Consider the following 25734-nt stretch of genomic DNA (forward strand, 5'->3'; position numbering starts at 1 on the left):
ATTAAGCTTAGACTTTGTTGCCAGAATAGCAGAAGGTTTGATGGCACTTGATGTTAATGCAAGGGTCAGTTATGAGGAAGCAATTACCTATGAATTGTGAATTGACACACCACAGAATGAATAGCTCCTCTATCAGCCTTTGGGAAAAAGCCAATTTTAACCCCACTTTGAATTTCAAAATTGCAAAATGTATTCATAACTCACCACAAAGTTAAGACTACTATTTAATAGCCTAAGTAATTTTTTGATTGGTATATTTTATCTTTTTGTAATTATATCTAGCCCATCTAAACAGACAATAAATTGCTAAGTGTATTCTTACACATCACTTTTTTCTGATGTTCTTCATCAGCTTCATTTCGGTCTTAGTTAATTGTCTCTTGTCCTCTATTTCCCTCATTGTGCATGATTTAATTCAAATTAATTCTCATTGGTTGATCATGTCACTGACCAAAGTGAGACATATCTATTTGACCAGGCAATTCTTAAAACCTATCTGACAAAGATTTAGGGAATTTATTGAAGTTAGCTATAATACTCCACACAGAAAAATCATCCATTAGTTATGGTATTATTTTAAGACTAGGCTTCTGACAAGGAAATGTATTCTCTGCCAATCGTATTGGAAATAAAGACAAGGGTGAAGCAAAAGTGATTGTTTTAAAATAGCTTGTAAGCTATTTGAACATTAAAGATGGCCTTGCTCAAACCCCAGACTGACATTTCAATTCAAATAAAGCTTGTTAGACCAGAACCAAAAATACTAAAATCCCCCACCTTCAATTTATAAAACAGAGCAATAAAGGTGAATTGGAACAGGCTATAATGCAAACATTATCCAAATAATTCTCCAATAACATTCCAAGGATTATTCAGCATGGCAATAAAGTCTACAGGTGGATAATGCTAACCCATAAAATAACATATTGCTTGAATAATTTCTCTAATCTTCAAGCCAGTAATTATTCCAATTAGTTTTACATTTTATAGCTACTTCCAAACTAATGAGAAACTCTTCTTTCAACAGGCTAATATCCTTTTGCCCATCCTGATTGCAAATGGATTAATACAAAAGTAATTTAAATGCAAAAGTAAGCAATGGAAATTAAATACAAAATAAGAAAATAACTCAGTGGAAGCTAATCAACTCAGGCTAAGATGTAAACACGTGTAAAATATGCAAATTAAATCCTGCACAAATTGTTTCATTTTAAGAGAGGTGTTAATGAATCTAGAATTAATCAGTTCATCGTGCTCCATTCTCCATTCTCATCCAAGGTACTCACACCCAGGACCTGGGATGTGCTAGCACATGTTATATTTGAAGGAAATGGTTTTGTGCAAGGGTGGTAGAAGGTTATCTTACTCTAGTCAAGTAAGCACTTGTTGAAGTTAACTTTTACCTTTCTAAGGTGACACAGAGCAAAAACATGCCCAGATTTTCTTCGGTTCCAACATAACCAATTTCTGGAGTACCTCGCCACAGTTTAGGTAGTGACTGCAATGTTGTTGACGCACCTCTCTACTTACTGTGCTTATCCTCATTTGGAACATTGTAACAGCAATAGGATTGCGTAATTGCAGGAAGTGCAATGGTAGGAGCCTCAATTCTGAAGTAGAAAGGCGCTCTTCTTTCAATGTTATTTGGAAATATAGATGATATGAAATGCTGTCTGTTGTTGAAGAAAGCTGGGAGAGAAGCTCAACGTAACAGTTCACCTGGTAAATTGCATTCCCCCAACTGCCATGATGAAATACTCTCGGAATTGGTTGTGTGAGATCCAAAGAGAATCTGGGTAAGTGTTGAAATTGAATGAATGAATGAATAAGCCAAGTACATTCACATACAAGGAATTTGCCTCGGTGCTCCGCCCGCAAGTGACAAAATGACATACAGCGACAGTTAGGAATGACACATAAAACATTAAACATTAATAATAAAACATTATCGATTACACATGTGAATTAAATAAAATACCAGAACAAAAGGAGGGTACAGAATTTTGGTTATTGAGTAGAGCTACAACTCGTGGAAAAAAGCTGTTTCTATGTCTGGCTGTGGCAGATTTAACAGTCTGGAGTCACCTTCCAGAGGGAAGTGATTCAAAGAGTTTATGGCCAGGGTGAGAGGGGTCAGAGATGCTCTTACCCACTCGCTTCCTGGCCCTTGCAGTGTACAGTTTGTCAATGGAGGGAAGGTTGCAGCCAATAACCTTCTCAGCTGATCGGACGATTCGCTGCAGCCTCCGGATGTCGTACTTGGTGACTGAGCCAAACCAGACTATGATGGAGAAGGCGAGGACAGACCTCAGAAGGTGATGGCCGTATAGAATTGGACCATCATTGCCTGTGGCAGATAGTGCTTCCTTAGGTGCCGCAGGAAGTACATCCTCTGTTGTGCCTTTTCGACTGTGGAGTCGATGGTGGCCCCCCATTTAAGGACCTTGGAAATGATGGTTCCCAGGATCTTAAAAGACTCCACAGATGTGACTGTGGTGTTGATGGTGAGTGGGGTGAGGGTCGTGGGAGCTCTCCTAAAGTTTGCAATGAAAAGGGATGAATCTTCACTGTTCACGTTCACAATGTAAAGAGTAACAGTCCGTGGGCCTGGGCGCTGTTTTAAGAATATTCAAATAAAGAAAAACTAAATGAGGATTATTGGTGAGAGTGCATTTTTGGGAAGATGGGTGTGGTGAAGCAACATAGAGTCAACAATCATGTTACCAACGGAATATCGCACAAAGGGAACAATCAGAATGTGGCCCCTACAAAAGATCTTTGGGAGACTAAAGTAGTTGGATAGTTTTGCCAATCAGATAAAATGGGAAACTCCAGAAAGCAGAGTGGGTTAGAATTAGATAAATTGAACATTCATGGGCTAAGAGTAACCTATACTAAAGCTGCAGTTATACGCAATATCCACTGATAAATATCTTGTTAATATTTTTACTAATGTCTCCTGCAAAAATATACAGGGACTGCAAAGGTTATAAGCATGAGAAACAATTCCCTGAGCTGCATGTATCTCAATGTTTACAAGATTCTCTCAAGGACCTTCTCGGCAAAAGTCACACAAATATATTCAACCCCTCCTCGCGTTTGACTAATGCATTGTTTAAGGGGGGATTCTTCCAAAAGATTTTCCTCCAGAACCATCTATTGATCCAAGATAACCATAAAACGGCAATATCTAACAGCATAGTCAAGAGGCATGAACAATCACTGTGTAATATTCTTCAGTTCCAAATTTCAGCATAGATTGAAATTGTGCATCCCTGGCGGTAGGCCTGGATTGTCATTTGTGGATTGCAATGATGTTTTTAGGACTAAAAGAACACAAAGTTAAAATAGAGAGTGGATGGCTGTAGCACTGAGCATATCTCCAGTCACCAATCTCTGTTAACGGCCACAGAGGTAGGTCTCTAAATGTCCTGGTCTCCAGTGAAATGATGAGACCTACAGATGAGGTATTAGGAACTTAAACATCAAAGTTCCTTCCTGCATATTTATGGTAGGAGCCCCATTCATTTAGTTTGGTTTAGTTTAGCTTAGAGATACAGCATGGAAACTGGCCTTTCGGCCCATTGAGTCCGTGCTTACCAGCCATCCCACGCACATACACTGGGGACAATTTACGATTATGCCAAGCCAATCAATCCACAAACCTGTACGTATTTGGAGCGTGGGAGGAAACCAGAGAACCCGAAGTAAAAACCATGCAGGTCACGGGGAGAACGTACAAACTCCGTACACAAGGCACCTGTAGTCAGCATCAAACCCGGGTGTCTGGCGCTGCAAGGCAGCAACTCTACCGCTGGGCCACTGTGTCACCCTTCCGTTCATTTGCAACAGGGCTCTAATAAGAAAACAGTTTAGAAAGGAGGTTTCTCAGATGGAAGACCACATGTGGGAGTGGGGATTGGGGGTAGGGTGAGCCATCCAGACCACAGGCAGACTTTACTCAGAACTGCTGTAGATTTGGGAGCAACAGCAGCAGGAGTATAGCAAGAGATACGACTGATTGGTTCTAGCCCGAGTGGGAGGAGAGAAGTGAGTCAGTGCCGGGAAACCAGTTGAAAACTGAGGAATTTGTAAACTGAGGTTTGTAAATTGGTAAATCAGGCAATTTATCAGTCAAGTTAAGCAAGACGGCTCTTAGCGAGCGGCAGTGAGTGAGCGGCCTTGTGATGGAAGTGCCCTGTGAGTAAAGTGTGAGTCTTCGGCGAGGAGGCTGAGGAGAGGAGACCACGCAATACGCTTGAGAGGTAGAGACGGAAGAAGGAGATGTCAGGCAAGCTGATTCAGTACGATGCTTGCAGTATGTGGGAGGTCAAGGACACCGCTGGTGCCTCTGGCTGCTACAAATGCGAGAAGTGCATCCAGGTAGAGCTCCTGAAGGGCCGTGTTGGGGAACTGGAGAAGCAAGTGGATGACCTCCGGTTCGTCCGAGAAATGGAGTCGTTCCTTGACAAGTCCTACAGTACGATTGTTACACCTAAGGTACTGGAAGAGAGAAGGTGGGAGACAGTGAGAAAGGAAGGGAAGCATGGAATGCCAACGTCCTCGGGTGTTGTACCTCTTGTGAACAGGTTCACCCACTTAGAAGCTGTCGGGACAGAAGACGTGTTTACACTGAGCGGCGGACTGGCTTGCGATGCGAATAGGGCTGCTGAGCCAAAACCAAAAAGGCCTAAGGCAGGCAACGCCATTGTAGTGGGAGACTCCATTGTGAGAGGTACGGACAGGGGTTTCTGCGGCAACAGATAGGATGCGAGGATGGTGTGCTGCCTTCCTGGTGCCAGGATCCAGGATGTCACGGACAGAGTGCAGAAAATCCTCAAGGGCAAAGGTGAACATCCGGAAGTGGTAGTGCATGTCGGCACAAACGATGTCGGAAAGAAGGGGATGAATATTCTGCAGCGTGACTTTAGAGAGCTCGGAAAAATGCTGAAAAGCAGGACCTCCAGGGTTGTTATCTCCGGTTTGCTTACAGTTCCTCGTGCTGGCGAGAGCAGGAACAGGGAGATACGGGACCTGAACGTGTGGCTGAGGAACTGGTGCACGGGGCAGGGATTTAGATTCTTAGATCACTGGGATCTGTTTTGGGGTAAGGGGGAACTGTACAAAAGGGACGGATTGCATCTTAACAGGTGTGGGACCAGCATTCTGGCAGGCAGGTTTGCCACTGCTACACGGGTGGTTTTAAACTGAATATGGGGGGTGGGGTCTCGAATGGGATAGTGGTAGATGGAGTTAAAGGGAAAGGGTTTCTTAAATGTGTGAGCGTAGAGACAGAGGGGTGTAAAATGAGGGTAGAAGCAATAGGTAGCAAGGTGAAAAGTAAAAGTGGCAGGCCGGCAAATCCAGGGCAAAAATCAAAAAGGGCCACTTTTCAGCATAATAATATAAGGGGTAAGAGTGTTGTAAAAACAAGCCTGAAGGCTTTGTGTCTCAATGCAAGGAGCATTCGTAATAAGGTGGATGAGTTGAGTGTGCAGATAACTATTAACGACTATGATATAGTTGGGATCATGGAGACATGGCTCCAGGGTGACCAAGGCTGGGAGCTCAACATCCAGGGATATTCAATATTCAGGAGGGACAGACAGAAAGGGAAAGGAAATGGGGTAGTGTTGCTGGTTAGAGAGCAGATTAACACAATAGAAAGGAAGGACATTAGCTTTGAGGATGTGGAATCGATATGGGTAGAGCTGCGAAACACTAAGGGGCAGAAAACGCTAGTGGGAGTTGTGTACAGGCCACCTAACAGTAGTAGTGGAGTTGGGGATGGCATCAAACAGGAAATTAGAAATGCGTGCAACAAAGGTAAAACAGTTATAATGGGTGACTTCAATCTACATATAGATTGGGTGAATCAAATTGGCAAGGGTGCTGAGGAAGAGGATTTCTTGGAATGTATGCGGGTTAGTTTTCTAAACCAACATGTAGAGGAACCAACGAGAGAGCAGGCTATTCTAGACTGGGTATTGAGTAATGAGGAAGGGTTAGTTAGCAGTCTTGTTGTGCGTGGCCCCTTGGGCAAGAGTGACCATAATATGGTTGAGTTCTTCATTAGGATGGAGAGTGACATCGTTAATTCAGAAACAAGGGTCCTGAACTTAAATAAAGGTAACTTTTAGGGTATGAGACGTGAATTGGCCAAGATAGACTGGCGATTGATTCTTAATGGGTTGACGGTGGATATGCAATGGAAGGCATTTAAAGACTGCATGGATGAACTACAACAATTGTTCATCCCAGTTTGGCAAAAAATTAAATCAGGGAAGGTAGTGCATCCGTGGATAACAAGGGAAATCAGGGATAGTATCAAAACAAAAGATGAAGCGTACAAATTAGCCAGAAAAAGCAGCCTACCAGAGGACTGGGAGAAATTCAGAGACCAGCAGAGGAGGACAAAGGGCTTAATTAGGAAAGGGAAAATAGATTATGAAGGAAAACTGGCAGGGAACATAAAAACTGACTGCAAAAGCTTTTATAGATATGTGAAGAGAAAAAGATTAGTTAAAACAAATGTAGGTCCCTTGCAGTCAGAAACGGGTGAATTGATCATGGGGAACAAGGACATGGCAGACCAATTGAATAACTACTTTGGTTCTGTCTTCACTAAGGAAGACATAAATAATCTGCCGGAAATAGCAGGGGACCGGGGGTCAAATGAGATGGAGGAACTGAGTGAAATCCAGGTTAGCCGGGAAGTGGTGTTAGGTAAATTGAATGGATTAAAGGCCGATAAATCCCCAGGGCCAGATAGGCTGCATCCTAGAGTACTTGAGGAAGTAGCCCCAGAAATAGTGGATGCATTAGTGATAATTTTTCAAAACTCTTTAGATTCTGGAGTAGTTCCTGAGGATTGGAGGGTAGCTAATGTAACACCACTTTTTAAAAAGGGAGGGAGAGAGAAAACGGGGAATTACAGACCAGTTAGTCTAACGTCGGTAGTGGGGAAACTGCTAGAATCAGTTATTAAAGATGGGATAGCAGCACATTTGGAAAGTAGTGAAATCATTGGACAAAGTCAGCATGGATTTATGAAGGGTAAATCATGTCTGACGAATCTTATAGAATTTTTCGAGGATGTAACTAGTAGAGTGGATAAGGGAGAAACAGTGGATGTGTTATATCTGGACTTTCAGAAGGCTTTCGACAAGGTCCCACATAAGAGATTAGTATACAAACTTAAAGCACACGGTACTGCGGGTTCAGTATTGATGTGGATAGAGAACTGGCTGGCAGACAGGAATCAAAGAGTAGGAGTAAATGGGTCCTTTTCACAATGGCAGGCAGTGACTAGTGGGGTACCACAAGGCTCAGTTCTGGGACCCCTGCTATTTACGATATATATTAATGATTTGGACGAGGGAATTGAATGCAACATCTCCAAGTTTGCGGATGACACGAAGCTGGGGGGCAGTGTTAGCTGTGAGGAGGATGCTAGGAGGCTGCAAGGTGACTTGGATAGGCTGGGTGAGTGGGCAAATGCATGGCAGATGCAGTATAATGTGGATAAATGTGAGGTTATCCACTGGTGGCAAAAACAGGAAAGTAGATTATTGTCTGAATGGTGGCCGATTAGGAAAGGGGGAGATGCAATGAGACCTGGGTGTCATGGTACACCAGTCATTAAAAGTAGGCATGCAGGTGCAGCAGGCAGTGAAGAAGGCGAATGGTATGTTAGCATTCATAGCAAAAGGATTTGAGTATAGGAGCAGGGAGGTTCTACTGCAGTTGTACAGGGTCTTGGTGAGACCACACCTGGAGTATTGCGTACAGTTGTGGTCTCATAATCTGAGGAAAGACATTCTTGCCATAGAGGGAGTACAGAGAAGGTTCACCAGACTGATTCCTGGGATGTCAGGACTTTCATATGAAGACATTTGGATAGACTCGGTTTGTACTCGCTAGAATTTAGAAGATTGAGGGGGGATCTTATAGAAACGTACAAAATTCTTAAGGGGTTGGACAGGCTAGATGCAGGAAGATTGTTCCCGATGTTGGGGAAGTCCAGAACAAGGGGTCACAGTTTAAGGATAAAGGGGAAATCTTTTAGGACCGAGATGAGGAAAACTTTTTTCACACAGAGAGTGGTGAATCTGTGGAATTCTCTCCCGCAGAAGGTAGTTGAGGCCAGTTCATTGGCTATATTTAAGAGGGAGTTAGATGTGGCCCTTGTGGCTAAAGGGATCAGGGGGTATGGAGAGAAGGCAGGTACAGGATACTGAGTTGGATGATCAGCCATGATCATATTGAATGGCGGTGCAGGCTCGAAGGGCCGAATGGCCTACTCCTGCACCTATTTTCTATGTTTCTATATAGTTACTTATTTTGTATCTGGTCTCGGATAAATTGATCCTTGTGCTTACCGATCGAGGCAGCAATCCTTGTCACCTAAAAACGGCAATGGGAAATGCATTTGAAGAGATGGTCTGCAGTATTACTGACTTAGTGTTGGATGTGGGATTTTTTGACTGGTACTGACAAAAAGGGCTAAATGGTCTCTTCCAGTATCATAAATTTTTGTTGATTCTATGAAACCAGGCCAAAAGCTGATTTAAAATTTATTGCGAATTCAAGTCAATTAATATAAGAAGATTAGATGGAATGTTTTTAGAGCAAACATTTCAGAGAAACTAATTTGACAGTGATTTGGAAGGGATCAGAAATCTCTTGAAATTGACATAGCTGTCATTCAACATGTTATTGATTTTGTGCAATGAGTCATGCTTTTGATATTAGCATTCGCCTTTATTTTGTTCACTGCCTCACTAGCAACCAAGCGGAAAGATCGATGGACAGAGGATCTCCAGCAGTGGCATGAAAAATCTCATTGAGCACTCTGCAGGAACACATGTACCAATGGATAATCTTTCAAACATCTCCCTTTCACCCCTCTCCCCCCCACCTCTCCCCGCACTTGAATTTTGAAGCAAATGAAGTCCATCGCTTTGCCCAGATGACCCTCCCTTCTCTTCTAACAAGCATCTAATTGTTCCTCTATCATTGCTTCACCTGAATAGAATCTAAAATAGCTACTTCTCCAGTCTTGGTATTCTTGAGAGAGAAGAACGAAGCAGCACTCATTCACTGTTATCTCTCAATTACAGTCTTTAAAGTATGTTATTACAATCTCTCATGTATTAAACAGCCAAGCCTCGAAAAAATACCGAGCACTGGTAATTAGAAACTAAAAGATAAACGTGGATTGAAATATTAGTTCAATGCATCAAATGACAAATGTATTTTATTTTTTTCATTTCAGTTGGCCAAGTTCAAATGTTACCAAATGAATGTAATTTGAGTTCCAACCTTTCTACTGCCCTCCACTCAAACAGCTTGGATTCTGATGTTGTGTTAATTCATGTTATTCTTTCCATAGTGAACATTTAATCACTTCTTTTTTTTTAAAGGGCCCTGTTCAAATATAATGTGCTTTCTTTGACCTTGAGTTCAAGCAATTCAATTAAAGTTGTAGCCACAATGTGGAAATTTGAAAAATACATTGTAAAATTGAAAGGATCTTCAGCTGCTAAATTAATTACAAAGCAAAGATTAGAGTTTTTAATAAAAGGGTTTTAATAAAACTGGTTTGTCTTCCAGTTTTTAACCTTCATTTCACCACCCACACTCCCAATTTTGAACAAATACCAATGCATATTTTGTGTTTAGCAAATTGTTCTTACCCACACATTCCAATGAATGTTTTAGTAGGAATAAAACAAAACAGAAATTATGCAGGTCGGAAATCTGAAATACAGGCAGAAAATGATGGATAGTGAAAATATTCACCATGTCAAGCAACATCTGAAAGGAATTTTAAAGTATCAAGATGACAAGCAATTCTTTAATTCCCTCTCTCTCTCTGAGAGATAGAGTTCTACAGCATGGAAACAGACCATTCATCTCACTACATCCACAATGACCAGTGGGCATCCATTCATATTAATTCCACCTTCCATCACTTGGCCTGCAGCCTTATCTGCCTCAGCAATTTCAGTGTTTGTCTAGACATCACTTAAATACTGTCAGTGACTTAGCTACTTTTTTTTGCAGTGCATTCCAGCCACTTGCCACACTCTGGGTCTAAAAGGTTCCTCTTAGATCCCTCAAAATCTTTCACCCATCGACTCCAGTTTTATTCACCTTTAATATGAAGAAATGTTTCTGCAGTCTACCTTATCCGTACACCTTAATCACTTGTCTCTGCTATTAATCACCCCTGCTTCTAGGAAAATGGACAAGGATCTCTCCCAGCTTTCCTCCTCACCCACAATAACTGTGAAGAAGGGTCCCGTCCCGAAAGATGTTCTCCAGAGATGTAGCTTGTACAGTAGTACCATCCTACACTCTAGGGATAATTGACAATTTACAATTTAACCAAAGCCAATTAACCTACAAACCCACATGTCTTTGGAGTGTGGGAGGAAACCGGAGCACCCGATGGAAACACTCGCAATCACAGGAAGAACGTGCAAACTCCGCGCAGAGAGCATCTGTTGTCAGGATCGAACCCGGATGTCTGGTGCTGTGAGGTAACAACTCTACTGCTGTGTCACCGAGCCACCCTAAAGATATTATTAAACACAGGATACCCAGCTTCTGGTCACTTCTTGTAGCCTCAATATTTCTGGTCAACAGGGATGTCTCCCCTGGCCTCTCCTCCCCAACACCCGGGATATTTGTGGAGGGGGTAATCAATCATTTAATGTCAATGTTGATAGTTGCCGTCTTTCTGGTTCAAGACCGTCACTGGAATTAGGCCCTTGCGGGAATTAAGATGGAAAGAAGGGTAAGCGGTGTTGTTAGGGTGTCTGAGGCTGTAATGGAAAAGCTGGATTGGCCTATGCCATTTTTCCCATGGACTGTTTTTAGGAATGTTCTGATAGGCATATTAGAAACATAGAAAATAGATGCTGGGGAAGGTCATTCGGCTCTTCGAGCCAGCATAATTCAATATTATCATGGCTGATCATCCAAAATCATTACCCTGTTCCTGCTTTCCCCCCCATATCCCTTGATTCCGTTAGCCCAAAGGGCTAAATCTAACTCTTTCTTGAGAACACCTAGTGAATTGGCCTCCACTGCCTCCTGTGGCAGAGAACTCCACAGATTCACCACTCCCTGGGTGAAAAAGTTTTTCCTCATCTCAGTCCTAAATGCCCTACCCCTTATTCTTAAAGGGCTTTCTCACGGTGCGACCTGACGCAAGACTTAGCAAGAGTTTAACATCGTGGGATAATCCTGCGATAACAGTACGGCATTCGTGGACCACCGAGGACCTCCGTGGCGCTAACGGCAGGTAGTCGTGTAACTTTGTAAGGTCGGGAGAAAATTCAAACATTTTTGAATTTCTCCAAGAGTGACTTGAGCACTTTTTGGTGAGCGTTGCAACATTGTATGAACGCAGATGCCAGTGCGATATCCGTGCGATATCCGTAATGACTCTTGCGGGTACCGTGGGAACTCCTGCGAACAGTAAACCCGGAAGCTTGACAGAGGGGACATAAGGTGAGTAAAAAAGGTGGTCTCAATATCGCCAATGGACCATGTGTCCATCGAGGACGTCCCACCTAATTGTCATTGTTTGAGAATCTTTTTCACAGTAAGACTTGCAGAGACTTGCAGATCAGAGATCCGTCCTGGATGGATGTTGCTGATCCAGTAGCTGCACCTCTTATTCGGATCAGGTTGTGCAGAACACATGCTGCATATACTATACTCTCCACATTCTTGGGCCTCTGCTCCATTGTCTTGAGCAAGCATCTAAATCTGTTTGCCAAGATGCCAAAATAATTTTCTACTACCCTCCTGGCCCTTGACAGCCTGTAATTGAATATCCTCTGTTCCCTAGTTAGATTCCTCTGTGGATATGGCTTCATAATCCAGGGCCGTAGTGCAAAGGCTTCATCAGCAACCATCGCATATGGGATGTCCGGGCTGTCTTCTCCTGACAGAGGTTCTGGATCAGGCATGCCTGCTCTTCCACCTTCCATTTTCTTTCCAAGCCAGGTTTCTTTCCAAATCCGGCCATCACCAACACTTCCAGGTGTGCCCACATCCACATACAGGAAGTTGTAGTTATAATCAACCACCGCCATGAGTACAATTGAGTGGAATTTCTTGTAATTGAAATAATTTGAGCCACCTCCGGGTAGTTTACGAATTGCCACATGCTTGCCATCCAAAGCCCCACATGTGTGAGCAAAGTTCCACCTGTTTTCAAACCCCAGTGCAACTCTCTTCCACGCATCTGGTGTACTGGGGCATTCCATCACTTCAGCTGAATAAAATTGGATGATCGCCTCACAGGTTTCTTGGACAATACCACAGATGCTGTTGGTGGCGACAAGAAAGTTGTAAGGTAGACTTTTATAAGAATCGCCTGAGGCCAAGTAGCGGAGTGTGATTGCTATGCGCAACCCTGGTTCCAATGCCTTTCTCATTACAGTGTCAGTCTTCTTCAGCAGAGGTCCCAAATTATTCTTTAACTCATTAAAGAGCTCGGGTGAAATTCTGACAAAGTTTTTGAATGCACATTTATCCTCTTCGCACAGCACATTAAGCAGTTGCTCATATTGTCCAAATTGAGGTCTCCGTTGAAACATGGGCTTAACCCAGTGAGACTTCTTCTTAATTCTCTTTTTAATTAATCTCACCCTTCTGCCTTCACGCAAGCGTTTTCGATGCACATGTTGCGCTAATGCATACAGCGCGTCAATGAAAATAACAACCAACCTGTACTCGAACCAACTTTGTATAGGCATGTCTGCAAATGAGCCAATTCTACGAACGGAGGATATTTATATAGTGTGTGAAAAAAAGTGACATCATTTGTGCCACGTGATTAACTACACTACAGTCCACGATGTTCATTCACGATTAACGGGAAAGATCGGGAGACGGCCAAGTCACTCGCACAAATTACAGAATTGCCGAGTACCGTGGGAACTCTTTATCTACCCCCCGTTATATCGTGCGGAACTCGTGCTGGACCACGACCACTTCATTCTGGTGACATCTTGTGCCAGGTCGCACCGTGAGAACCGGCCATTAAACTGTGACCCTGATTCTGGACTACCCCAACATCGGGACCATTTTTCCTGCATCTCGCCTGTCCAATCCCTTAAGAATCTTATATGTTTTTTATAAGATCTCCTCTCATCCTTCTAAATTCCAGCGAATACAAGCCCAGTCGCACCATTTATTTATCATATGCAAGTCTCGCCATCCCAGGGATTAACCTGCTGAACCTACGCTGCACTCCCTCAATAGCAAGAATGTCCTTCCTATTTTTTATGCAAGGTACAATCATATAAAAATATAAACTTTCAATCCTAGGTAACGATGTACTTTATATCTTTGAAGTGGGATCGTGGAAGCAAATGTGTAAGATTTTTGTCCCACGATCAGCAAATATCAGGTTGTTTAATATTCTCCCATCAATGTGCCAACTAATCCAAAACAAACAAAATAAAATATTTTAAGTGACGTTATTATTGTGCTGGAAATATCAAGTCAAACAACACTTCCCTTTATCCTAATGCGTGCCAATACTTTGTTTCTAAAAATATAACGTATGAATTATGCATTCCACCTCAGCTTTGACACACATCAGATTGATTGTAAGGGTTGCACTACATATCATTCCTATGTGCGTGAAGACTGATGACAGAATCTGAATTGAATTATTTTTACCCGAGCTGAATTAAGCTGTACAGTTTCATTCAGTCTATATAATCACGCCTGTGTCAAATTCACAAGGGACTTTTTGTTCAATCCTTATATGCACTTTTTAAATGTAAAAAAAAATAAGAATAGAGGTTTTCAAGAGATAACGCAGCAACAGATGATTATGAATCAATCTGTCTGCAGATATTCAGATTCCTGGAGTTTTTCCAAACATTACTAGCCATTTAAAAAAATGTTTTATTCAAGTGTAAAACATACTTTTGAATGGGCACTGACATCATTCGAAATTGTCAGGAAAATATTTATTTTGTTCAAATCAGAAAAGAGATAAACATAATGTCTATCACAATAACCTTATGTCTGGTGTTTCTATGTACATATAAGTTATGATATTTCATCAACTATTTGTCATCAGTCATTATGTTTTGTCACATGGACAAAAGAGTCTATAAATCTAAAGTCTTTGGTTGGAGACACAAGATTTTAAAAAAATCCTACAGTCCAGAAACAGGCCCTTCGGTACATACTACCCACGTTGACCAATCAAGCACCAATTTACACTCTTCCCACTTTTTTCTCCCCATGTTCCCATTAAATCCCCCAGATTCTCATCTACACACTATGGACTATATACAGGGGCAATCAACTTTAGAACCCTCAAGACTTTGAGATAAGGGGGGAAATCACAGCACATGGTGGAAACACATGCAGTCAGAGGGAGAACACCGTGTTGTAGCTGGTAGAAGTGCTGCCTCACAGCACTTTAGTCCCAGGTTTGATCCTGACCTCGGGTGCCGTCTGTGTGAAGTTTGCACGTAAACCCTGTGATTGCGTAGGTTTCTTCTGGGTGCTCCCATTCTCTCTCAAAGAAGTGCAGGTTTGTAGGATAATTGGCCACTGTCCAAGTGCCCGCTGCAGTCTTATAGAAATATATATAATTACTAGACTAAGTGGGACCCGTTGGGTCCCAGCATCACACAGGAGAGCTGGTCATCCAACACAATATTCCACCTCTCCACCAATTCTAATATTGGTGGCCAGTTGGGGGGGGGGGGGGCTTTCTGGAGCGCTAGTATGGGTGTTATGGGCTGAAGGGACTGGTTTCCCTGAGGGCTAGTATGCAAATTGTGTGCCAAATGGCTTCTTGGGCTGGCGTCTCAGTCAATCAAGCCTGTTGTGCTGGCAACTCACTCACTCACGGCTGGTGGGCTGGTAGTTGACTCAAGGCTAATCCTTGAAATTCTATTTCAAGCATGGTATAAGGCCACCAAATTCAAGTGCAGTTTCTTACCAATTCTAGCAGGGTGCAAGGCCACCAAATTCAAGTGCAGTTTCATACCATTTGAAGTAGGGTGCAAAGCCACTAAAGACAGCGAGTCGTGACCTCTCCCTCCTCCATCTTGCAGAGACTGAGCCACACCCACATTTCCGGGTTTTATAACCCCTCCCCCCCCACCGGAAAAGGTGTGGCTTTCATGGAGTGATTGACAGGAGAGAGATTCCCAACAGTTTTTTAAAAACTAATAACACTTTTATTTTTCATTGATGGGAAGAATTCTCTGCACGTGCTCAGCAGAGGGGGACTGAGTAAGATGGCCAAAAATCACAGCCGTATGTGGTAGCGTTTTATCTAAAATCAATATACAGTGCAAACAGGAAGTGCATTTACAGTAGTGCCTTTTAAGTTCAAGCCAAAGCACCCAAGCCACCATTTGCAGTAAGTAGTGCCTTTCAACTTCATGCCACCATTTGCAGTAAGTGGTGTCTTTCAACTTCAAGCCACACCCAAGCCACACCCAAGCCATCATTTGCAGTAAGTGGTGTATTTCAACTTCAAGCCACACCCAAGCCATCATTTGCAGTAAGTAGTGCCTTTCAACTTCAAAGCCCCCAAGCCACCATTTGCAGTAAGTGGTCTTTCAACTTCAAGCCACACCCAAGCCATCATTTGGAGTAAGTGGTGTCTTTCAACTTCAAGCCACACCCAAGCCACCATTTGCAGTTAGTGCCTTTCAACTTCAAGCCAAAGCAACCAAGCCACCATTTGCAGTAAGTAGTGCCTTTCAACTTCAAGCCAAAGCAACCACGCCACCATTTGCAGTAATAGTGTCTTTCAACTTCAAACCAAAGCTCCCAAGCCACCATTTGCAGTAAGTAGTGCTTTCAACTTCAAGCCAAAGCACCCAAGCCCCCCATTTGCAGTAAGTAGTGCCTTTCAACGTCATGCCACCATTTGCAGTAAGTAATGCCTTTCAACTTCAGGCCAATGCACCCACGCTCCCCATTTGCAGTAAGTAGTGCCTTTCAATTTCAAGACACACCCAAGCCAAGGCAACCGGGGACGGAGGGGGGAGGAGAAGAGGGGGGGGGGGGCGCTTTCTGGAGTGCTAGTATGAACCATTTTAGAACCAATAGACATTTTTTTGCAAGCTTTTGAACCAATAGACATTTTTTTGCAAGCTTTTGAACCAATAGACATATTTTTTCCAGCTTTAGAACCAATAGATACTTTTTTGCAAGCTTTAGAACCAAGAGACATTTTTTTTGCAAGCTTTAGAACCAATGGACATTTTTTTGCAAGCTTTAGAACCAATGGACATTTTTTTGCAAGCTTTAGAACCAATGGACATTTTTTTGCAAGCTTTAGAACCAATGGACATTTTTTTGCAAGCTTTAGAACCAATGGACATTTTTTTGTAAGCTTTAGAACCAATAGACATTTTTTTTGCCAGTTTTAGAACGAATAGACATTTTTCTGCAAGCTTTAGAACCAAGACATTTTTTGCAAGCTTTAGAACAAATAGACATTTTTTTTGCAAGCTTTAGAACCAAAACATTTTTTGCAAGCTTTAGAACCAATAGAGACACATTTTGCAAGCTTTAGAACCAAAATACATTTTTTGCAAGCTTTAGAACCAATAGACATTTTTTTTGCAAGCTTTAGAACCAATAGACATTTTTTTGCAAGCTTTAGAACCAATAGACACATTCTGCAAGCATTTTAGAACCACTAAGGGCACTTACATTTGAGTAGACATGTGTTCAGTGTTATTCACAGCTCAGAGAAACGTGACCCTCTGCCTTCCTCCATCTTGAAGAGTGAGTGAGGCACACCACTTCCTGATTTTATAATCCCTCCCAGCTGCCGCCAGCGGGGGCAGCAGAGAGAATGGGGAATTTTGTAAAAACATTAATATCTCTGTCATTTTTAATCGACGGGAAAAATCCTCGGCACACATGCGGCAGAGGGGGGCTTTGAGCGAGGTGGCCAAAAATGACGGCCGTAGGTGGCGGCGTTCTCTCGGAAATCGCAGCACAGATGGCCAAAACCGGTCAAGAACAGACTTTTAGTAATATAGATAAAAGGACTGGACAAGCTAGATGCAGGAAAAATGTTCCCAATGTTGGGGGAGTCCAGAGCCAGTGGTGACAGTCTAAGAATAAAAGGAAACCATTTAAAACTGAATTGAGAAAAATCTTTTTAACCCAGAGAGTTGTGAATTTATGCAATTCTCTGCCACAGAAGGCAGTAGAGGCCAATTCACTGGATGAATTTAAAAGAGAGTTAGATAGAGCTCTAGGGGCTAGCAGGCACGGGTTACTGATTGTGGATGATCAACCGTGATCACAATGAATGGCGGTGCTGGCTCGAAGGGCCAAATGGCGTCCTCCTGCACCTATTTTCTATGTTTCTATGTAGGGAGTGGATGAGAATGTGGTATAACAAACAAAGAAGTAGTGTGAACAGGTGATTGATTGTCGATTTGGACTCGATGGGTTGAAGGGCCAGTTTCTATGTTGTATCGCTGAACTAAACTAAGCTGAGCGAAGCGGAACTAAACCGAGCGAAGCAGAGCTAAACTGAGCCAAGACAATCCGAGCTAAACCAAACCAAAACATGCTAACCACATACAAACAGCGTTGGAAGTCAGGATTGAGCCTGGGTTGTTCATACACTGAGGCAGCGGCTGTACCAGCTGCACCACTGGACTGTCTTTGGAGATGAATGGCACACATGCACAATTCCTTCTTGGCACAACAGGCCCTAGATAATTAATTCCACTCAAATTTCCTGCCATATCTATTTCAACAGACATGCTCCTCAATTACTTGAGGGTTAACCGCCTGCTATTGCAGAATGGTACGTAATAAAGATTGTACTGTCGCCTAGTAATAAGACTGAATGAGTAATCAACAGATATTCAATTCTCCAGTCAACTATGGCAAATTTGGAGATTAGTCTTTAGCATAATACAGCAACTGCAGGCTCCTACCAGAAATTAATCATGAAATTTGTCATCTTGCTGCTTGTTCATTTATTTTGTCAAGGTACCTCGCATCCCCATCTGGTCTGGCCTACTTACAGCTCGTTTTGTACTTGACATTGTGTGGCTGATTGTTAAAATATTCAAGGCTTTACAGGATGGGCAAGCTCCATTGTTTTGACTGTATTGCTGACGGCTCAAGAAGAAATAGAAATTCAACATTAACAGCATCAACAAGACCTAATAATATATTCTTGCAAAGGAATCTATTAAACACTAGAGCCAGAAATCCTAATATCCTCCAGAAAACAGGAGCAAAAGTGGACTATTCACCTTTGGTCCATCATTAAATTTAACCATGGCTCATCATCCACATCAGGGGTATTGATGCAGCATCAATACCCAAAAGGTCAACCATCCCTTTGTCTCAACAGATACTGCTCATAGAAACATAGAAACTAGGTGGAGGAGTAGGCCATTCGGCCCTTTGAGCCAGCACCGCCATTCAATATGATCATGGCTGATCATCCAAAATCACTACCCCATTCCTGCTTTTTCCCCATATCCTTGATTCTGTGAGCCCATAGAGCTATATCTAACTCTCTCTTGAAAACATCCAGGGAATTGGCCTCCACTGCCTCCTGTGGCAGAGAATTCCACAGATTCACAACTCTCTGGGTGAAAAAGTTTTTCCTTATCTCAGTCCTAAATGGCCTACCCCTTTTTCTTATACTGTGGCCCGCTGAATTTTTCCAACAGTGTCTTGGTCCTTCAGTGTCTTGTTCCAACCTTTTCCCAGTTCCCATGGCTCTCTTTAACATTGGAAATGATCTGACCTTCTTGAGTATATTGAAGGAATGGACTGCCAGCATCTTCTCTGATTGTTGGCTATTTTTTGTGATTCATTTATGACTATCTGCTCCTCCAATTATTTTATTAGGAATCATAAAAATGCCAGTGAAGACATATTCTTTAGTCCAGTTATCAAATCTGCTGAACCATATGCATTGGAGAAACCTATTCACCTAGCATGCTCACTGGTATGCAATAAATGATCACATTACTGTGCCTGGTAATCACCCAAATCATGTATAGTAATGAGGATCACATCAAAGGACAACTCATGAGCTTCAAACAACCTAATTTTAAAAGGTAGTTATTATATATAAAAACCTTCCACATTAATTGATCTGTGAAAATGAATGAGGAAAATGTTAATATCGAATAGTTATTTTAAGATTCAACAAGACTGCGTATGCACCATTTGAACTTCTAATGGGTCATATGACTAAATAGAATGGAAAAATCCTGACATGACTTCAAATGCTCCAAAGAAGAAGTTAAATGACCAAAGAAAATTAATTCCAAATAACTAACAAACTTTGGAATCATTAGTTTATGATCTGTGTTGAAAATATTTATTTGTTGTTCTTCGACTATTTTCACAGATTTAATCACAGACAGCATAGTTTATCCCTAATGTTTGCAGTTAACATCCCATATGATAGGATGATTGGCTGGTGTAACATACAGGTCCTCATAATTTTTTCATAAAATAAATTAACTAAAGTAGAAATTCAACGGGACCTGGAGAATTAACAAATCCTTATGCTATCCTGTTTACATCAGATGATTTATCATCTAAATCTAATGTATTTGAATATTACCAATATTAAATATCATGACGGAAAATATCACAATGCAAATAACAATTGGGCATAGTACAATTTAAATAATCCAAATTTAAAAAGAATTATTGCTTTTAATGATTTCAGGATATTCCAAAATATTTTACTATCAATGAAACATTTCAGTTTAGTAAAGATGCAATATAGGGTAAAAGCATTGTGTCCAACGGTGAAGGGATAATAAGTAGGTTATGATTTTTTAAATAAATGCTGTTGACTATGAATCTGGAGCATCTCCTCATCATTGTCCACCACCACAGGTGCACCTCAAGGTTGCATGCTTACTAATCCCCTGCTCTACAATCTTTACACCCGTGGCTGTGTCTCTAACCACAGCTCCAGAGCCATCTACAAATTCACCAAAGATATCAGTGATGGTGATGAGTCCTGGAAAGAGATAGATCATCTGGTGAAATATTGTCACAACTCCAAAATCTCACTCAATATCAACAAGACAAAGGAACTGATTGTTCCAGAAATAGGAAGTCGGAAGGTCATGCAACAGTATTCATTGGTGGGTGGATGATGGAGAGAGTTAGAAGCTGCTAATTTCCAGACGTTAACATGTCAGATGACATGCCCTAGGCATAGCATATAGATACTATCATGAAGATGACTCACCAGCCTGTCTATCTCTTTAGAAGAGATTCAACATGCTCTAAAAAACATTTATAGATGCCCAGTAGAAAGTATCCTAACTGGTTGCATCATAGCCTGCTATGGTAAACTCTATGCAGTGGAATGTAAGATGCTGCTTCAAGATAGTTGCTTCTATTATCAAGTTTCCCCACCATCTAGTCCACGCCCTCTTCTTGCTGCTACAGTTGGGCTAAAGGCCTGACGTCCCACACCACACGGTTTGGTAACCGCTACTTACCTATAACTACAGGGTTCTGCATAACCTGAATCCTTTCTTGACAACAGAACTCTGTGGACTTGTTATTTTTTTCTTTTCTATTCATGCTTTTCATAAATTTTCTTTCTTTTAAACTTTTGCGTATAATAGAAAATATAGAAACATAGGAAATAGGTGCAGAAGGAGGCCATTCGGCCTTTCGAGTCAGCACCACCATTCATTTTGATCATGGCTGATCATCCCCAATCAATAACCCGTGCCTGCCTTCTCCCCATATCCCTTGATTCCACTAGCCCCTAGAGATCTAAATTATGCATCATTTGTGTTTTGATTTTGTCCAAATCTATGTGCCTTTGATGCTGCTGCAAGCAAGATTTTTCAATGTACCTGTGCCTCTCTGAACTCGTGCAAATGACAATAAACTTGAAACTTAACTGTCTTCCTCCACTTTGAAATTGTTTAATGGGATCTCAGTTAAACACCTCAACTAAAGACTAAATCATCAATGCTTCCAGGACCACACTGGAGAATACATTCTGCTGATTATATTTCGAAAGGGTGACAAGAATCCTGAACCTTCAGACTCACATAAAACAAATGCAAGGTTAATATTTACAATAATATTTGGAGCCCCCACTCTATCTAATGTAATCAGACTTTTCACAATTGCCTCCTCCAAATTGTGACCGCCTGTCTGATTGTGCCCCTACCTCTGTGGAATTGATGGAAAAATCTGAATGACAGTGGAGCAGGGTGAGCCAATGTATTCATTCACAATTTGGTATAAATGAGGTTCAAAGCCCAATATCAGTTGCACAATCGCCAATCCATCCTATAGACAGTTCACATCTTTAAAAACATACAACTAGGACATTGAGCAAGAGATTACGAAGCCAACAATGATCTTTGTTCATTTTTAACTGTCCTGACAAAGTATCGCTCTTTTCACAAATTCACTGATTCAATTAGAGATTCCCAAAAAATTATTGAACTTTGAGAAATCATAAATCTAACATCCTTTACATTATTTTATATGACATTCTCTTATCCATTTCTTTCCAACTTGAGTGAGAATTAAATACCAGATAAAAGAGCACAAATCCATGAGGAAATACTAACAATATCAGCATTGCCATTTTGTACTAAAGACCTGGCATTGCAGTGCTCACCAATGAAGACAGCTCCTCATTGATTGACTTTACATTGAAATTAAAACCTTGAGACATGGCATCATCAAAACTACATCAATATGGATGCCCAGAAGGAAAGCCACCTCGCTCAGAGTCAAGACACACAGTGGCTGTAAGAGCTGTGAAAGAACATGCTCATCAAGTTATCATCTTTTCTGATCCATTCTTGAATTCATAAGCATTGGCAAAACACCTAAACATTGCAAAGAGAAGTGGCTTCCAAAGTTGCAAAATCCAAAATAAAAGTAAATAAGTGAAACATTTTCGCAAGCAATCCTGTGTACACAAATACCCATGTTCACTACTTTGTGAAAGGTAGCATATTTGTATCAAATAGCAAGATCAGTTTGTTAGAAAGAAGTTAAAACACAGCTAGCTTCCCGACATTGTACATTGTATTTATTGCAATTTAAGAATAGTTGTAGTTTAACATTGCCTTAATTCCATGCATTATTTTAGAGTCAACATAAAACATCCAGAGCCACAAAACAGGGATTTCTTCATTGAACAAACACAAAATACTCACTCTTCATTTTGAAAGATAGATTTGACGTGCTTTGGGAAATAGATTTTATTAAGCAAAGTCTAAAAAAATGAAAATAAATTAATGGCTCAAGGAGTTGCTCACACTAAAAATCCACACTTTTCTTACCCAAATCAAATATAAATTCTAAATAATTAAAGGACTACTGGGAACGAACTCTCAATGATCAATGCATGACAGAGATTTCTATAAAGAACATTTAAATGTGTTTTTCACAAAGTGTTTTGATTGGCAATTTCTCAGTGTATTTTGTGGTTTCTAAAATAGTGCGAAATTAAATCTTTGCTTATTGAACAGATTCAATTGAAGCTTCCACTGTGAAACAGCATATATCATTTATGAATTTTCTAAGTAAAAGCTTAGAAACGTCACTTACCATCAACATAAAGGACAATCAGAACCTTTGGACAAAAAATTCAAGCTAAATGTCTGAATTTGTACAATATATATTTGTAACAGGCAATATTCTTTCTTGCCAGTACATATTCAGAAAATAACACTTAAACGGTATCTAAACGAATACACAAGGCTATTCTCCGAAGTCGTTTATTGTATGAAAGGAATAGTGCCAACTTACATGCAAACTGAAGCTTCACTTCTCTGCTCACGATTGTGCCAAACGAATTTGTTACAAAACATTGGTAGGTTCCATAATCTTGAGTCCTAACTGGGTTATTGATCACCAGACTGCCACCAATCAAATTATAACGGTAATCCAAGCTTATGTCAAAATCTGTGCCATTTCTTTGCCATCTGCAAGACAAAAAAGACAAATATATAAATGTTGTTTGCCCGGAAAAAGAAGCAAAGTGTTGGAGTAACTCAGTGGGTCATGAAACATCTCTGCAGAATATGGATAGATAATATTTTGGGTCGGGATCTTTCAGGATAGGTCTCAACCTGAAACGTCACCTATCCATTTTGTCCAGAGATGCTGCCTGAATCACTGTCATACTCCAATACTTTGTGTCTTTTTGTCTAAACCAACATCCGCAATTCCTTGTTTCTATTATTTGTTTGCCTGCCCAGTGTTTGGCTGTGATTAAAGGTAAGCAGGAATTAAATTATTCAAGTTAAAAAAACAAATGTATGGGGTATGGCTTGAATTGACAAAGTTCTAATTGTACAGCAGTGCAGAGCACCCAAAGGAAACCCACACGATCACAAGGAAAACATGCAAACTCCAAAATTCCTCAGTACTGCCTCAGTGTAATGTACTGTTCCTACACTTGTACGTGCGTATGATTGAGCTTTGGCATAATACAATTTTCAATGAAATGTATTAAAAAATTGAATTTCACTGAACCTTGGTACATGTGACCATAAAGCCCCATTGAAGCTAGTTTTCTGATGGCCAGGTGCTCCCCACCCACAGAAGGGCAGTGGGAACATCAGTGATCGGTGGGCAGTGAGGTACCAGCAACCCGGATCAGCCCAAAGTCTGGGACAAATCACCATGTCCTGGCCACTTTGTACCCGGTCCCTCTGCTCTGCACCAACTACAAGATGTCATTCATTTAAATAAGATCACTAACCTACCTGAGCAGGTAAATTAATTTTCCTCTACTCGGTCTTGAAATTTTCAATAGAAATTGAAAACAATTTAAGCAAATGCATTTCAAATGTTTTTTTTTAATATATATCTTGGAGCATCAGTCATTCAAAAATGGTTTAAAAATATAGTTAAAAGAAAAATATATTTAAAAAATAGTTCAAAAGCCTCTGAGATCAGGGAGTTGTGGGGAGGACTCGTTTGCTCAAAGATAGGTTTTGTGGACTGGTCCCAGCAGCAAAACATCTGGGACAAATGCATCGATGGGGGAGATGGCATGGATGCAGAAGGAGTTGGGCGAAAGCAGTTGGTAGGGGGAGCCTGCTGGAATAAACAGGGTTTCATACTTTGTGTCTATGTATTCTTGTCACTGGCCGATAATTTTCAATGTGAAACTTATAAACAAATTTCAGGTGCTAGAAATCTATAACAAAAACAGAAGCTGCTGCAAATACTCAGCAAGTCCAAGCTGCATCTATGTCTCACTGGCACAGCTGGTGGAGCTGCTGCCTCACAGTGCCAGAGACCTTGGTTCGAACCTGACCTTGGGTGCTGTCTGTGTGGAGCTTGCACGTTCTCCCTGTGACTGCATGGGTTTTCTCCGGGTGCTCAGGTTTCCTCCTACATCCCAAAGACGTGCGGGTCTGCATGTTAATTGGCCTCTGTAAATTGCCTTCAGTGTGGAGAGTGATGAAAAAGTGAGACAACATGGAACCGGTGTGAACAGATGATCAATGGTCAGCGGGGTCTCTGAAGGGCACAGGGGCTGTTTCCATGCTGTATCACCTCACTAAGGTTGGAGTCTGAAGTCGGAATCTTTACCATCTGAAACGTTAACCGTGTCTCCTCCCACAGATGGGCCTGACTTGCAGAGTATTTGCAGATTTCAACGTGAGGCTTGCATTTAAAATCAAAGTGAAACGTTTGTCAACTGTTTGTATTTACTGCAAGTAACTTCAATTGAAATGTACTTTCCTGTCAATCGGCACAGTGAACCGTAACATAATCTGCCTTTCACCAGCATATTATAGTAACTTTCTCTGCATCACAAGGATTGCCTCCAATCCTTTGACATTGCTGTATCTTTGGTATATAATACAGATTCCTGCAGTTTATTGGCTTTCATCATGTTGGAAAATGAATGGCACCGAAATGCATTTCGCAACTTTGTGGACACAAGGAACTACAGCTGCAGGTTTACAAAAAAAGACAAAGTGGTGGAGTAACATTTGGCAACAACAGGCAGCAACATTTGTAGGTAGAATATTTATTTTTTAAGTTTGTTTTTATAACTTGCTATTCCTTATTAAGACCACATGACAGATCAATCCTCCATGTAAAGCTAGCTGCAATATCTCAGTAGCATATTTTAGTTTTTAACAGCCACATACCATTAAATATAAATTTTGTTATTACAAGTTGCTTCCATTTGGCTATATAGCCACAAAGCTACATAGCTGGATGTCTGCCTAACATTTAATTTCTTTATTTTGCACTTAGAAGATTGAAAGAGCACATTCCAACTCCAAGTGCAATTTAGGATGTAATATCTTAAAGTTGTTGTGATGGTTATTTTTGGAGTTATTCCTGGGTGCCACCATAAATAAGGTTGTATTTTTACAGTGATTTAACAGTCTTAGCTGCTGGTTATTCAAGATGTCAACTGAGTTGATGATTAGTTTCTATTTTGGGAAGATGTTGCTTGTTCAGAGGAAAACTGGATATTCATTATAATTCTTGCACATTAGGTGGAACTTTCAATGTATAACAACTATTTATTCATGAGGACACATCAAGAATAAATTATTCAAAAGCAGCATTTTTATAGATGGTGCAACACTTTGGTGAATTGGTGTTTTAATATATTCCAAGCAGCAATTGTAAAACCATTGAGTCAGGAAAAGGGCAGTTTCTTTTGATAATGAAAACCTATTT

General features: G+C 41.0%; 1 protein-coding gene across 6 annotated transcripts in view; it reads right to left on the bottom strand.

The window, feature by feature from the left end:
• The window catches only part of cntn3 (contactin 3), a 1582783-nt gene that overhangs the window by 563385 nt on the left and 993664 nt on the right, over positions 1-25734 (bottom strand). For all 6 annotated transcript variants that reach the window (XM_033036732.1, XM_033036731.1, XM_033036727.1 and 3 more), the window contains one exon: positions 22825-23000. In XM_033036732.1, the coding sequence (XP_032892623.1) occupies positions 22825-23000 (176 nt within the window). The remainder of the gene's footprint in view (positions 1-22824; positions 23001-25734) is intronic.

This window comes from Amblyraja radiata, chromosome 18 (assembly GCF_010909765.2).
Source record: "Amblyraja radiata isolate CabotCenter1 chromosome 18, sAmbRad1.1.pri, whole genome shotgun sequence".
In the NCBI taxonomy this organism is placed as follows: domain Eukaryota; kingdom Metazoa; phylum Chordata; class Chondrichthyes; order Rajiformes; family Rajidae; genus Amblyraja; species Amblyraja radiata.